General features: G+C 37.1%; 1 protein-coding gene across 1 annotated transcript in view; it reads right to left on the bottom strand.

The window, feature by feature from the left end:
• The window catches only part of GSPT1 (G1 to S phase transition 1), a 23,804-nt gene extending 7,554 nt beyond the window's left edge, over positions 1–16,250 (bottom strand). The window contains exons 1-7 of the mRNA XM_072348813.1: positions 15,828–16,250; positions 5,839–5,886; positions 5,445–5,486; positions 4,448–4,675; positions 3,490–3,523; positions 2,061–2,138; positions 31–211 (exon numbers count right to left, since the gene is read on the bottom strand). Of these exons, the coding sequence (XP_072204914.1) occupies positions 31–211; positions 2,061–2,138; positions 3,490–3,523; positions 4,448–4,675; positions 5,445–5,486; positions 5,839–5,886; positions 15,828–16,110 (894 nt within the window). The 5' untranslated portion in view covers positions 16,111–16,250. The remainder of the gene's footprint in view (positions 1–30; positions 212–2,060; positions 2,139–3,489; positions 3,524–4,447; positions 4,676–5,444; positions 5,487–5,838; positions 5,887–15,827) is intronic.

Raw genomic sequence — 16,250 nt, 5'->3', positions numbered from 1 at the left:
CCAAAATAGAAGAATCTAATTTGCCCTTACCAGCACTGCAAGATCAGCTTGAGAAGCTCCACCAATCATATTTGGAACAAAACTCTTATGCCCAGGAGCATCTAGAATAGTGAAGTGTTTCTTCTCAGTTTCAAAATAGGCACGACCTACTTCTACTGTTTTACCTTTGTCACGTTCTTCTTGGTTTGTATCCAAGGCCCATGAAAGGTACCTACAAAGAACAAATACTGCTTTTATATTCATTTTTACTAAACTTAAGCATGAACATTTGGTTGCCACAAAATTTAATTTTTCCTCAACAATTCTTAGTCATATAGACACTACCAAACTAAATTTTCAACACCAGTAGTAACATTTATTGAACATTATTCAAGTTTTACTGGCCAGTGCCAGCTGCCCTAAACATAAACATGTGCAATTCTGAACACATTCTCCAGGTATGATCTAACCTCAAATACTACAGCACTGAACTTTCCTCAAGTTTGAAGAACATTTCTGAAACAAACACCAAACAATTTCCCTTTTGAACATAATTAACCACTCTGATTTGCAAGAATTTTTCTGCCGCAAAATTAAGCGGAAGTTGGCTGAAATAGATGCTGGAGTTAAGGTTAGACAAATGAATTGAAGAATAAACTTTCAGAAAAAGATTTTTATTTCAGGCTTTGTGAAAACTGATGAACAGAAAAGAGAGAATAAGTAATAGTCAATAAGTAGTAATAATTAAACTGGATTTGTAACACCATTATTTTCAAGCATTAACTGCAGCTTATAAAGATCTTTTGACTTTTTGACTTTCCTATTGTCTGGATGATTTCTGAAGAGACAATGCTAACTCAGCTGAGCAGTCATCACGAGATGGAACATCATGGACTATGTAACTCATAGACATCATGGTCAGTTCAAGAGATTCTGGAGTCAGAAGATGCGCTAAATATTGAGAATTACAGTTATACAATCAAACTCTTCCCTAGGTACAAGCTAGTTTTTTGTTATTCGCTGTAGTATAGGTAGTGAGCTAGATAGCATTTCACTTGTAACAATACACATGATCTTACTCATGTTGTTGTAAACCATAGCCTATGTTTCTGGGAGATTTCAGCCAAGCTACAAGTCAAGTGTTTCCCAGCTTACAGAATGCATGGTAGCTGGATAACAAAGCTTCTTTTACACTTTTGTTTTTTAAGAAAGGAAATAAGTCTCTGAAATTTGAACTGAAGTATATTTTTAAATCATAAAGTAAAATTGTTCAAATTTCAAGACTCTCAACATACAAAACAAGATCTTTGATAATGACAGATGTGTAATATTTTCCGTTGTATATCAGGATATACTTTAAAAATAGCATCCAGGGTGGCACTCCTTACTACTCTCTAAAAAAATGAGAAAATCTGTGTCTAGATTGCCCATCATTATTTAGGAATGGGCCTAAACATTCATTATTATGGCCAACTTTCAACAGGGAAAATCATGCTTACCTGATAAAAAAAAATAATAACACGTCGACCTTCCTACCCCTCTACCTCTTACATATAATACAGTTAATTCACTCCTGGAGAGTTCCATTGCTGCTCTCTAAAGCACACTAGACCCCCAAGTGCTCTCTCATTTTTCATACAAATAAACATTAGTGCCAAAACTGTCCACTAGCTCTCTTCTTCTGTCACCTACACACTGACAACTTAAATCTTCATCTTTTAGATCTCTCTCTGCTGCTTACAGGTGAAAGACACAGACTGAATAAACCCAAGAAATGTTTAAGAAAAGCATCTGCCTTGTATTCTTTCTTCCAGACAACTAGGCGCTATTCTAAGATTAAAAAAAAAAAAAAAAAAAAAGAGAAAAACAACAACAACAAAGAACAGTAAAACCTGTTTCAATGTGAATCGCACTGCTCAATATAGTCCTGGATAAAGCAGCACTGGAGCAAAACTAGTGGTTCCTCCCCTCCCAGTCCAAACCCATTCCAGCATGAAGCATGTCCTACAGGAACAGAGATTTAAAAACTCTCATTTTCATCACAATGCAAAGTATGCTTTTATCTTCAAAAAGTTTCATACCAGGTTTCTCTGTTTTTTTCTTTAGCTTCTCTTTCATATTTTTCAAGCGTTCTTTTATCAACCATTCCCGTCAAATACCTAAGAAGGGAGGGGGGGGGAAAAGTAATCTTACATAAGTAGAAATGTATTTCCCAATAGTTAAATAGCTATACTACTCCCACAGATTATTTTGAAGAATTGTATCAATCCGATGTGAATAGCAGTGGATTTCTCTCTCCACAAGAGGCCACACAATTATTTATAAGTACACCATCACTGCTCTATGGCAGATAAATATCTCCTGTAACCCTACTTGTAAAACATTCTGTGGTAACAAGTTTTGAAAAGGAACATCTCATATTTACATACTGGGGATAGGAGAAACTAAGAAAAAGAATGAAATGAAACATCTCTAAATTTAGAGGGAAATATTTTTTGTCTCTTTCTTTCTACTTATAGCAAGTAATCTATTATTTTTAACAGAGTTCTTTCAGTTAACTGAACAGGTTGATGAGGAGCATACATCACAACATTCAGGTTTTTCGCTTACATATTTTCTACTTATCCTCTAATACAGTAATCTACTTAGTTTACAATGGAAAAATCAGCAACAGTAAATAGAACATTAATGACAATGCACCCTCTTCCTTCACAGCCCCCTACAACAAAGTGATGTTCGGCAAAAACGAAAGACCACAGAAAAATTCCTACCAAAAAACTCAAACAAAGCAAAACCCAACCGTTCAGTAACCTAATACATCTTGTATGAACTACAAGGTTAAATGCAGCATGACAGTTCCAGCATTCCAATTTTGTCAAAACAAACCAAGATGAAAGTGCCAAGACAAAGGCCTCCCTCTTTTGCTGAGAATATTATTTTAAAATCATAGGAATACTTTGCATCAGCAGGATAACATTTATTTTTTCACGTACCACATTCACTTCTTGTTTTTGAAGAACCGCAAGAGCTGCATTTATTTACTTATGCCACACAGAATACTGCATTTTCTAGGCACTATTTCTAAAATACACTTAAAATTACCATTTAAATTGTACATTTTAAATCCAATTAAATCTGATTAAAACCAAATTAAATCAAATTAAGCATGCCAATGTTAATAAAGGATATGCACTTTAAATTCTCATGAAAAGGACAAAGTTAACAAGCACAAATAATATAAAAAATGTTTAAAAAAAAGAAACAAAAATTGAAGCTCTTCTTCCCCATTTAATAACACGTGCTTTTGCAGTTGTTTCCATGAATTGAAACTCCTAAGGTTAGATCTGCTGAAATTAAAAAACCTTCAAAGACAACAAACACAGTGATACTTTATCACAAAAATATCAGTCTGATGATTAAATTCAGAAAGAAAATAAGTTATTTTACTTAATGCTTTTTAATTCACAAAACAAAATAGCAAATCTAAACATTTTATTTGAGTTTCCTTACATTATTTGTCCTCCAATAGTTGACTTGCCAGCATCTAAAAAAAAAAAAAAAGTCATTCACAATTTAAAATAAAATTCCAGGGAAATTAATAACAATAATAATAATTATTATTATGCTTTAGTACATATCAAAATAGCATCACTTGTAACCAAAGAAAACTCAACAAGTTGCGATCCAGCAAAAGCATGGGGACAACACATGCCATATGCATAAATCTCTCACGAAACCACTTCCTTGCTACCTTTCACACTTTTACTAGCTTCTACAGACTGCTCCTTATAAAATGAAGATGTACCTCTGACAACTGCCTCACTTTTGTGCAACTCTGCTCTAAATTTACCTGAGGACTAAGTTACAACACTCAGCACACAAAGTGGTAAGAGATTATACATGCAAACATACAGAACCCATGATTCAATAGTCCTCTTGTACTTTCAATATCATAAGATTTTTCTGGAGCTTGTTGAAACTGTTTAATTGGGATGTTATGCTACAAGTTTTAGGCTTGTATTAAGTTGATCTGTTATTTATAGTCATAACTTTTATCTTCTGAAAAATAATTCCTAAATTTATTAACAACTATTTATAGTAAGAATCTCCTGAAAACATTTATAACAAACAGAAAAGAAGCACTGGTTTTTGATTCTGTCCTTTGAATCACTATCACAGATTCATAACTTCAGCACTCAGAAGAGCAAGTAGTTGAAAAAAAATAAAAAATAAAAAAAAAATCATTAACACAGACACTACTGTGACCAAGTGAACACATACAAGTCCATCCTTCCCACTCTAACCCTGAAAGACCTGTATTTTTTTTCCCCAAAACACATTAGGATGAATGTTCCTATTAACCTCAAGGAAGGATGAATAGCTGTATCCAAAGAAAAAGCAGGATTAATTTCTAATCTTCCCAGATAATACAAAATACAATACATTACTTCCTATCCTTATAACTTACCAACATGTCCAATGAATACTACATTTACATGCTCTTTTTTAGGAGCACCTGGTGGTGCTACCACAGATTTCGGTTTTGGTATTTCCTCCTCCTCTTCCATCATTTCCTGAGTGCTTTCTTCTGAAGGTCCTGCATCCACTACTGGAACACTTCCTAGTTCTGCTTCACTTGTTTCTTCTTTATGTTCCCATGACTCTTCTGGGGACATCTCTGTCTCTCCATTTTCCACTAAAAATTAACCAAATAGATACACTCAACCAGATCAACAAACTAAAAGGAACAACTACACGACTACTGAGAACAGACCCATCCTCCAGATGCAATCAAACAATATCTATTATCAAGTCTGACAACGTCTTTTTTTTTTTTTTTTTTTTTTTAAATGTTGCCCATAAGGCAGCTGCTCGTTTCTGAAATAGTTATTACTAGGAGCTTCCACACAATCTTGTGTGCTGACAACAGAAAGCTGTTTTCATAAGCATTAGGAGATTTCTGTTTTAACAAAGCAAAAATTTTGTAGGGGAAAAAATTATCTGAAAATCAACACAGATATTCATGCTGGTCTGAATCCATAGATAAATAAAGAAAAAGGGAGGGACAATGGTTTAAGTTTTCCCAAAAGCCATACAAATACAAGTAGAAAGATACTATTTTCATGTTCTAATTATTCATAGTGCTAAAATTTTTCATTAATTGCCATTTCATATGTTAGTAAGACTATTTTCTAATGCAAAAATGACTTCTGAATAAAACACTGCTGCTTTCTCAATGTAATCCAACTGCATCTGTCAGTGCATACTTGTGGTCAGTTATCTCTTTGCTAATCCAAGCATAATGACTCGATGAAAATTAGTAAGGACCAAGACACAAAGGCTCAGTAAAGTACTCTTCAAATCTTGTTTATGATGATTCAGGAAAAAATAAAAACAAAACAAACAAACAAAAAAAGGCTATTTTATAAACCTATTATAGTGGAATAGAACAACTGTCATCTTACCAACAGATTCTGAAATTTCCATGTTAACAGCAGCATTTGAACCTAGGGAAAAAAAAAGGAATAATTAAGTATATATTATTTATCACAACAATATCAGGAGAGTTAAACTAATAAATGTGTAGTTCAGATGCTCAGGCACTTCCCCATGCTATTTAACACACCCTTATTCAGTTTTTACATTTCTGCTTCATGCAACCTCCAACAAACCAGTTGGTCCTTATGTACCATGCAGAGCCTGCTTTAACACTGTAAATAGTCACTGATAACAGTTCCCTGATGAAAAAGGGAATGAATTTTAGAAAAAGATTATATGTGTTTCCAAAAGTGAGATTCTTTGTAATATTTATGTTGTGTTTAATGGAGCTGCACTGTATTGTCAGAACATAAAAATTACCTTCATAAGAGGCTGTCTGCTCCTCTGGAGAAGTCTCTGCTGGTAAACCTGCATAGAAAAAAAAAAAAGTTTGTTAAAGTCCACTGTTATAATCTCTTTCCACACACACACACACACGCATATATATATATATATATGACCATTCCTTCAAGAAGATATTTAAAGACCACTTCCCCCATGTCACGCACTAGATATAGTTTCCAGGCACAAATACTTCCAAAGAGTGCTCCTTCTACGTTGTAAAAATAATATACCAGATAGTTTCTCATCCCTCAAAGATACACTAAAATTAAACTTTATTTTAAAGGGAGCTATTTCTCTATTCACAGTATTATACCCCATCCATCATTTTTGGGCGAGCTTGCTTGTTTAACTGTTAAAATCTAACTGATATTTAGAAACATGAAAACCAGCTTGACTGTAACCCAAATAAACATGTTAACTGCGTCACAACGTAGGGAAAAGTTCTGCAAACTTCACCTTATAAGCATACCTACAATACTGTTCTGCCTCCTAAATCTCATATAAGCACTGAGTATAAGACTGAAACAAACTAAGTAGAATAAATTATTAAGGTCTTTAGTAGAGTCATTAGATGACACATTCACACACCTACTAAGTTTGGCAGCCTTCTTAAATACTCTAATATAGCCACATTACCTGGAAGGACTTCTCACCAGTTATATGTATCAAAGCCATAGGTACATTTTCTGGATAGAGCATTCAACCTTCTGATGCACTCAATCATACCACTAAACCATATGCTGAGGTACAGCTAGCTATTAAACCTACTAAGAGAGATATGCTCACATTAACAGTGTTGCCACCTGATGTTTTGGGGCATAATTCCACACCATGAAGAGGTATTCTATCATTCTATAACCTTAATCTATTAAAAAACCCTTAATAAAACAAAAACACGCAGAAAAGGACCTGATTCTAAGCCTCTTTGTTTTAGCATTGCTTGTGTATTTGCTGCAAACTTCTATAAACTGGAGCAATGCTAAAAAGCTGGAAGAGATCCAGATGACAAAGCTGGCAGGCAGGGTGAATGTGGGTCAGAGCATAACACCCAGTGAACAGCAGCAACAGAAAGGGCACAACAACATAGAAGAAAACTGTTCAGAGCAAGGCTCCCTATACTCCTGTGTCATATCACTTATGATCTACATGCCAGATCAAAGATCAAAGCTTTAAAAGAATGATTTGGCATGATAAGTAAAAGCAGAAGAGTGATCTTGAGAAATCTACCTTGAGATTCTTTGCAAGAATTATTATTCCCATTTGAGAACTGGGAAAAATCCAAAATGTCCCACTTGAGCATAGTAAGCAGGTTGCACAGAATTCAAGTATGAACATAAGGCCTATGTTTTGCAACACTTTAAACCATCACTGGCTAATTTCACACATGCAGAACTACTTTCATTACAATGTCACTTCAGCAAGCCCAATTTTACTCCCAAAATTTCTCCACAGTGAAAAACTTGTCACATGACAATGTCTGTGTACTTGTTCTCAAAAAAAAGCTCTACAAGTAGTTTGATTCTTTTGGATTATAGCATCAGTCAACAGCAGCATTCCTAAAAGTTTCAGTTCTTTCTTTCTGGTTGGTAATCCAACAGGCATTCAGTCTAGAGGGGGAACACTTGCTCATAAGAAACTGAGAGGAAACAGGAAATTGTTAACATAAAAAGGATGGGAACAGAGTTCTTTCTCTTGAAGAGTAGCATTCCTGAAAGCACAACCATCTGTTAATTGTCATAATCTAACCAAACTAGAAAAATGAGTATATTTTGTGTATGGATGCCACACAGTACTAATACCACACAGAATCCAGGGGCAAGACCCATTCTTCATTGCCATAGCCAGTGATTAAATTCTGATCACTGATACACAAAATAGTAGATATTTTACAAGAGGACTCAGACTTACATAAGACACATACTGCTCCTTCATAGCAGGAAAGGAATACAAGCTACTCTCGAAATGTTCATTGTGAAGTAAAATAGGACTAATCAATTACAAAAAGAACAGGCATTAAGTGATGAAAAGAAATGCCCTACAGTAATTTCTTATTTCTGATAAGAATTTTAGGCTAAGGCGGGTTATTCTAGGCACTAGGACACCGCTAACTACTTTAGGAAAAAAAAAAAATTAAAAAAATCTGAATTTAAAGTTTCAGATTTGTCATTTACTCTGTGTGGAAACAACCAAATACCCTGAAGTATGCTTTAAGACAAATCACCCTCCCCCCTCCCCCCACCCCCCCCCCCGAAAAGGAACACAGTTCTACTCCTTAAACAGCTGGGTTGCCACACTGCATTATTCATCTTTGCATCAGCCCTACTGCACAGGTAACCACTGAGGCAAGAAGAATCTGGGTTGATCAAAAACTGAACTACCCCCAGACCTTCTGGGTCCATCGGCTCTTCAAAGCAATTTATCAGCTGGTAAATGAGCACTGCTGTTGCCACTAGAGCAGACAGAATAGCCCTCTCTTTTAAGGAAAAACACTTGACCTTTAAGCTCTGAAACAGTCTAAGGAACATTTGGATCACAGGGGAGGGAAGGCACAGACAATAATTTGGATATAGTTGAAGTAGGCTTACTTCCTAGGAGCCAATGCCAATTTACAGCATGAGAAAACAACCAAACCCCACACAGTCCTTGCAGCAAAATGATTTTTAACAAATTCAGAGGACTGAAGTAACCTTGTTCATTTCCCCTGGGCAGTAAAAGACATTGTAACACAGCACCTTTAAAGACAAGGGAAACTGAGGAAAGTTCCAAACAGCCCTTTGAATTTACCCCAACCTTTTCAATACACTCAAGTAGACGTTCAAAGTTTCAGATTTTTGCATTTTCTGGTAGTCACTGAAGCAAGAACTTTTAAGGTTTACTACTGTTATAAAAATATTTTATACAGTAAATGGAACGCAAAAAACAACAACAACAAAAAAAACCAAACAAACAAACAAAAAAAAAAAACAAAAAAAAAAAACACAAAACCCCACACCTAACAAAGCTTAACAATTCTGAATTCTCACCTGGAAGCATAACTCAGATAGTACTGTCATCACATTAGTTAGATTCACAATGCAGTTCACATGAATTGTGGCTTCAAAGTCATTACATGACTAAAATGATATGAAATTGTAAAGTTAAGTAGTGTTTCAAGTTCTTGGGTTTAGGTGTGGCTAACACCACTTAAACTTCATGCAGCACCTCTCATACTCCATCCCTCCTCAAACTATAACTCAAGAATGACTGTTGCATTTCTGCATTTCTTGTTCAGCACATTACAGGAGGTGAGCAGTTTATCTTTAGGCCTTGACAAACTCCTAATCAGAACTCAGGGTACTGATTAAATCAGTGCTGAAAGTAAAAGCCTTGTAATTATCTACTGGTAGACCAAAGTTGCATTTATCTGTAGGTAGACCATTGGACTTCATGTAATTCAGAGTCTAGTCAGAATAAAACTTTTTTTTTTTTTTTTTTAAACAATATTCACTGAAGCAGTATGTATGATCCCAGAAGTGAGTTAAAAATTGCACTATTTTTAAAACAGGATATGTCTCTTTAAAATACCGTTGACGACCACAAAAAAAACCAAAACTGCAAGAATTCACTTTGTCTATTTAATTTATACTGTATCCTACTAAAGCTGAAGCATTTGTTAGGTACTACATGAAGTGGCATACTTGCAAGCATTTCTGTTGTACAATAGTTAAAATTGCCCAAGTAAATCTAATAAAACCCAATAAAATCATCATTCAACCTCTGAAAATATTTTTCAAAGCTCTATCTAAAACAGGAAGTTAACAACATTGAGAATTTCTGCTTCCTATTTGCCAGAGCACAAAGATTAATTAATTGGTCCAGAAGGATACCTGGCACTAAAGGGCAAGGTTTAGAGATGAGATGTGGTAGGTCCAGTTGATGACAGGATTTACTTGGAAGATCTTTTCCAACACGGATGATCCTACGATTATAACATCAAGTTCATAACAGTTCAGTCTTGCAAAGACAACTCCATCTTTATCTGAACTGGAACATTTACCAGAAGCACAGAATAAGCAGATAGTTATCTCCTCATAAACAGATACTGTTCTGTGATAACTGATAACTCCTCAGAAGCAGTTGCCTGAGCCACAATGCAAACACCTTCATAGAATCTGCTGTCATGGCTCAAAGAGAAGCTGCAATTTGCTTCTATGCATAGCAGAACTCAGCTTTCAGACTTTTCTGTTGCAGGAGAGCTGGTACCTTCAATATAGGGTTAATTAAATGGTTTGTACAATAGAACAAAGAGAGTGATAAAACAAAGAAAACATGGGGGGGAGGGGAGGGAAAACTAGAAAGAGACAAATTCAGTTAGAAAGAAGTCTTATCTGAGACTATACAGCAATTATGTTGTTGTTCCAATACAGGCAACAAGTTCCTTCCCAGGAATTCCTAGAAGGCAAGAGATAAGAAATGCACCCACATTATGAATCCCACCACCTTTTGTACTTGTGATTCGAATACCTGAGTTCAGTACATATTTACTAAATAGTAATATATTCACAGAAACTGTCATAAATTACAGTACAGATGTTTGTTCCTCACTTAAAAAAAAAAAAAAAAAAAAAAGGAAACTACACCATAGTAAAACTTAAAGTTTCAAATCCAACATACAGAGCAGAAGAATCAGAATGAAAGAGACTCTTAGTTCCAAAAAAAAAAAAAAACAAAACCCAAAAGATATTCTAAGCACAAGTTCTAGAGCTAAGTTTCATATTCAATATTCTACAATACACATTAAGAAAAGACTTTCAGGAGTTCACTGTAATTCAGGAAGTTGTTCTCCAAGTTCATTTACATCCAAAGTTATTTTCTCTTTTCTCTGACTTGCTTCATATAGTAAGACCCAGCACAAACCGAAGACAGTTTTGTCTAGCTTTTAAAATGAAGAAATATAAGAGCAGTTTTAATAGTTTTAACACAATTTAGTAATAGTCATTTAAAAATACCACTTGCTTTGTATTCATAGGATTTTATGACATGCTAACTTAGTAAAAGACCCACCTTTTACCTTCCTCAATGAGGACAAACACCTTAAGTTTATCTTATACAAACCAACATGCTTCTTCACAACTGAGTCTAAGAAAGCTTGTGGTGATTTTCAAGAAATACAGTGAAAAATAAGAAAATTTCTTTACAGAAAAGTGTCTGTGCTGAACAGACATACTGATTTCTCAGACAGACAGTCAGAAAAAAATAATCTAGCTCTCAGTTAAACTATTTAATGTTCCTACTCTTTCATGAATGCATCTCAAAACCTGGAGGAATAGAACAAAAACCCTGTAGAACCCATGGATTTTTAGCAAATTAAACTCAGGTCTTAAGATTTATGCATACAAGTTGCATGTTTCAGTATTGAGTCACCTGTCCTAGCTAACTTTTGTACTGAAATTGTATCAGCTTCACCATCATACAAGTCTCTTTGTCATACATGTCCCTGATCAAACACTGTCAGTTCTATTCCTATTGTGAAAACAAAACCACGTTTCTGTCTTAGCTTCAGACAACTACCTGCATCTCTTTCTTACATGTTACATTGCAAAAGTGGAGAAAAACAACATGATCTAGTAAAACTAAACTTCTGTTTTGAATTTTCTATTTTCTATTGAATGTTCCAGCTAGCTACAAAGTAAAGAAAAACGAGAGCAAGGAAAACCAAAAAGACAGATGCCACTACCTATACACAGACTAAGGATACCCGGCTGCTTAAACATAACTATTTCAAGAGTAACCTTTACAAATCGATATTTACAGGCCTGAGGAGATTTAGGGCATGAAACATTCTAAGGGGCATTGAATCTTTAACAAGGTGTCTGCTTTGCTTAAAACAGCAGGTGCAAGTGGTCTAAACTAGTCATTGCTGAATGCATCCAGAAATCTGTTTGAAGTGGTCAATATAACATAAATGTTAGAAGAAGCAGTAGCACTAAAGCTACCAAAAGGCTAAATGTTATCCTTCCTACACCAGCTGTTAGATTATATACCTTGTGCTTGCCTTACTGTTTTATTACTGACACTTTTTCCTTTGCACAAGCATTGCATACTGCACTGGTCAGTTTAGGTTGGAAGTGACTACGGGATATATCTTCTAGTCCAGTCTTCTGGTTCAAGCAAAATCAGCAGCAAAGAGCAGAAAAATGACATGTAAACACTAACAGAGTATATAAAGCCCATGCAAGGGAGCTGCAACATTTTTTCTTTTTTTCTTTTTTTTTTTTTTTTTTAAAATCCAGAAACACACATTCAAGTACTATGACAAAAACATAACCGCAATAATCTAAGTTGATGCTGCATTGTCGGAGATGTTTCATTTTGGATAAATTGTTTGGATTTCAGGTATCATAGTATCATAGTATCGTGCGAGTTGGAAGGGACCTTAGAGATCATCAAGTCCAACTCCCAGGATTCAAGCCCTCTAGTGTAGCAGAGTGGCAGTTCTACCACTTGTGCCACAGGGGGGATTCGAACCCAGGCCTCCAGTGTTGCAAGCGGCGGTTCTATGAGAAAATGAGGTATGAGAAAATGAAAGCATTAATAATTCAAGTGAGGAAAAAAAAAAAAAGCAACTGTTCCTTTGTGCCTTAATACAGAAACAAACAAAAATGCAACAATATCTTATTCTTACTATGCTAATGTTGTAGATCAATGTAATTCACAGAATAGCAAAGCTGCAAGGTGCAGCAATGATGAAGAATGTTCAGAGGCATTAACAGAATCATTATTTATGTTATTAACATTATTTATGTTATTAACTATCACACCTTGGCTTAATTTAGTTGAGCTTGCTAGTCCAGCAAAAGCTTTCTAAAAGAACCTTCCCTAGAAATATAATTTGTCCAAGATGTTCTTGGTGTGATTCACTGGAAGGCACTCTGCTATCCCTATCTGTTGCAAACAAAGTTTGGAAGCCTCTACTTCACATTTCTGATGGAACCCCCAAAAAGATTTTAAGCATACGAGTTTTAATACAATTTGATAAAAGCATGTCCTCACAAACACAACATCTGAACACATTTTTAAAAATACATTCCTTAGGTTCAGAAATTTAAACACTATACTCCTTTTGCTTATAATCCAACAGTAATTTGCTTCTAAACTGATTCTGAAAATGTCTGCAAGCAAAAGTTACATTAGCAGTAAGCGCTGCTCAGATTTTCTACCTAGCACACAATTTGCTATCAAAAGAAAGCACAGAGAAAAACATCTGATTTGGAATGTAGGTATCAGAAGCTTCCTAACTTTTCTAAAGCATTATCTCATTCCCTGAATGGTTTTTCTCTGAACGTTATTTCCGTGCTCTAAATGGAAGTATCAGGATTTTTAGATAAATTACCAAAAATATGAAGTTACTGTGTGTAAATGGATACACTATGACATATGACAGCCAGATAAATGAAATCAGTTCTGTGGAATTTTTCTATATCCAATGCTATTACTGCATGTTGATCTTGATCCACAATACACTCCGAATTACAAAAGAAACACATCTCAACACAACTCAAAATCTCAGCAACAGAAAGTTCTAAGGAGAAAAGCATTACTTAAACTTTCAGTTTAGGCCACTTTAAGTTCTGGCCACTTAAGCTGGCCAACAGTTATTAGATTCTTCTTAAGAGTTCAGATACAGGTTCTCCTTAATTCAAAGAAGTATTTCTACAGTCCTCAGTACAGGTAATAAACAGTTTTTTCCCCACAAGGTAATAGAGAATGTAATTGCCTACAGAAGCAAAAGCAAACTGGATTGCTGAAAAGTGACCTATGATTATACAATGGTGCTGAATATGTTGTTCTGACTTCTTTCCAGAGCCAGCTCCACCTAGTCTTCCCAGTCAGGAAAGCAGCTGTCACTTTATAAAAACACCTGTCAGGACAAGACTTTTAATTACTTTAACTGAGTACATCAAACCTGAAAAAATACATAGCAAATAGAGTACTGCAGTTCAGAAAAACTGATTTATCTTATTAATGAGAGTAGTGAGTAGAGAAGAACAGCAGATCTATTTAACTTCAGGGATTCTCAAGTCTAAGTACAGAAAATTAAATTCTAAACCTCAAAGATACAGAAACAAGTTAAATTCAAATCAGGTAGATCACTGCACTATATAGGAAAGGCACTCTAAACTAAGATTAAAAGAAAAGCTATCCTGATCACTCCAGACGATACAGACTTTCAGTAAAGTCATCCTCAGTCTCTGAAAAAACAGAAACTTACCAAAAGCCTTTTTAGTAGCAAAAGAGGGGAGAAAAGCATAAACAAATAAATACAATGAACAGGTGAGGAAAAGTAGTTCAAATCCTATGAAAATGCTGGAAGTCTTAGGAAAAAAAAACTTTCACAGTGTGGGTGAAGGGAGAAAAAAAAAAAAAGGAAAGTTCTCCTAACATTCAAAACTCCAAAAAAAACTTTTCAGTGAAAGCACAGATTACAAAGCTAAAAAGATGCAGATGCAAGGTTGGCTAAAAAACACACAAGACTTAAATATTTCTTAAAGCTCAATCACACGTTTAGAACAGCCTCAAACTTCCTGCTCTACCTTGCACTGAACCTTACACACCAGTAAAACTTAACGCACACGTTTATTCTCAAAAGGATCCAATAGTCTGTCCAAAGCTTCTTCAAAGCATATTTTAATGCACTGACACATTGCCTGCTCACATGGAACAAAAGCTACATTTCTCAATAAAGCTCAGGAATACTTAATAGCTGTTTAAAAAAAAAAAAAAAAAAGACAACAACAACACAATCAATGGTGGCTAATGAAAATTTTACAGGATCATATGTGAAACTTACAGACTTCAGCTACCAGCATCAGCCAAGTATAGATCTCAGGGAGTGCCAGACTAACTCGTACTAAATCAGTATGCAATAAATGATAGGCCTTGATAAACACAAAATCATAACAAACACAGCAAGTTTATTTCAAACTATATCAGGAAGGATACTTCCTGTATTCCAGGAAAAGAAAACACAGGAAAGTGTTAAACTGCCATACTTGACCAGGTCACAAACTCCTTAGCTGCAAGTACGACACTGAAATATTGTCACAAAACTAACCAGCACGTCTGAAGTCTGGAAATTGAGAAGAAGCTCTCCTTAAATTTCCCACGTGCAAAGTAAACCTAGTATTAACACTGTCTGCATATCTCTTCAAAATTAAAAACTGGGCAAACTACAAATCCTCCCACTGACAGAGGCCAGATGGACAAAACTCCATTTCCTTCCAAGTTGCTTACCAGCTTCATGTTAGAATAAAGTTAACTACTTGATGTGATCTTCAGAAATACATTTAAAACGTACCTGAAACACTGGTGGCAAAAGCAGTGCCATTTTCCCAGTAACACTACACATATTACCACCAAAATCACCAGCCACTGTCTCTAGAGGTTGAGGAAAACGACCACTGTGTGGTTCATTCTCACTACAGTTCATTCTCACCGTGGGTGACCCTTCCCAAGTGAGGGAAGGCAGGACAAGGCACAGGGCCCCACATACAGAGCACAGCACCCGCAGCGCGGCCCGGCCTCCCGCAAGGTCCCCTCTGCTGTACCACGGCGCCCTGCGAAAATCCTCCCCAAGGCCCCAGACTTCGGGGACAGGCGAGTGGCAGCACCAGCCCCTCCGGCCAGACAGAGCCACGTGACGCCCCATGCGAAGCCCCTCTCCTGTGCAAGGCTCTCTCACGGGCGAGACTTCAAAACCCCTGGGTTCTCCGGGCCTAGCACTCCCTTCTGACCCCCGTCGGGCTGCGAGCTACCTTCCAGGCCAACGCAGCCTAGCTCAGTTCGGCTCCCTCACGCTCCGGAGGCCCCGCGTCGCCCTCCGGCCCCGGGTAACCCTTCTCCTCTTCCCCCGCACCGGGCCCGGCAGCCGTTGCCGCGCACCCTTCCAACGTGGCTCTCCCCGGCGCCCACCCCGTCCCTCTTACCGTGGGGCGGCGGCAAGCCGGGCGGGGGCGATGGTGGCGGCAGGCCGGGCGCCCCTCTCAGGAAGGACGGCACGAATTCGGCGGCGTGGACGTTGGGCACGAAGGGTTTAGCGTTGACGTTCAGTTGCCGGCTGAACGCCGCCCCGAGCAGCTCCTGCTGGGCCTCGGCCTCCGCGGCTGGCAGGGCGGAACCTGGGCTGGCGCCGCTGCCCGTCTCGACGTCCGCCTGATCCCAGCAGTCAGGAGCAGAGTCACTGCTGCTGCCGCTGCCGTTCGCCTCCATTTTGTGGCTGCCCCACAAGCCTCTGCGGCCCTAAAGCGTCTCCCAGCGCCCGGGGTAAGAAGAAAGCCGGCAGCAGCACCGACTCAGCACTCACTCCGCCGATTCCGCGTGTACTCGACCGCCCCGACGCGCAGCTTAGT

The sequence above is a fragment of the Excalfactoria chinensis genome, chromosome 14, assembly GCF_039878825.1.
Source record: "Excalfactoria chinensis isolate bCotChi1 chromosome 14, bCotChi1.hap2, whole genome shotgun sequence".
Classification (NCBI taxonomy): domain Eukaryota; kingdom Metazoa; phylum Chordata; class Aves; order Galliformes; family Phasianidae; genus Excalfactoria; species Excalfactoria chinensis.
Note: the sequence above shows the minus strand (reverse complement) of the source record. Positions and strands in the feature narration are given on the sequence as shown.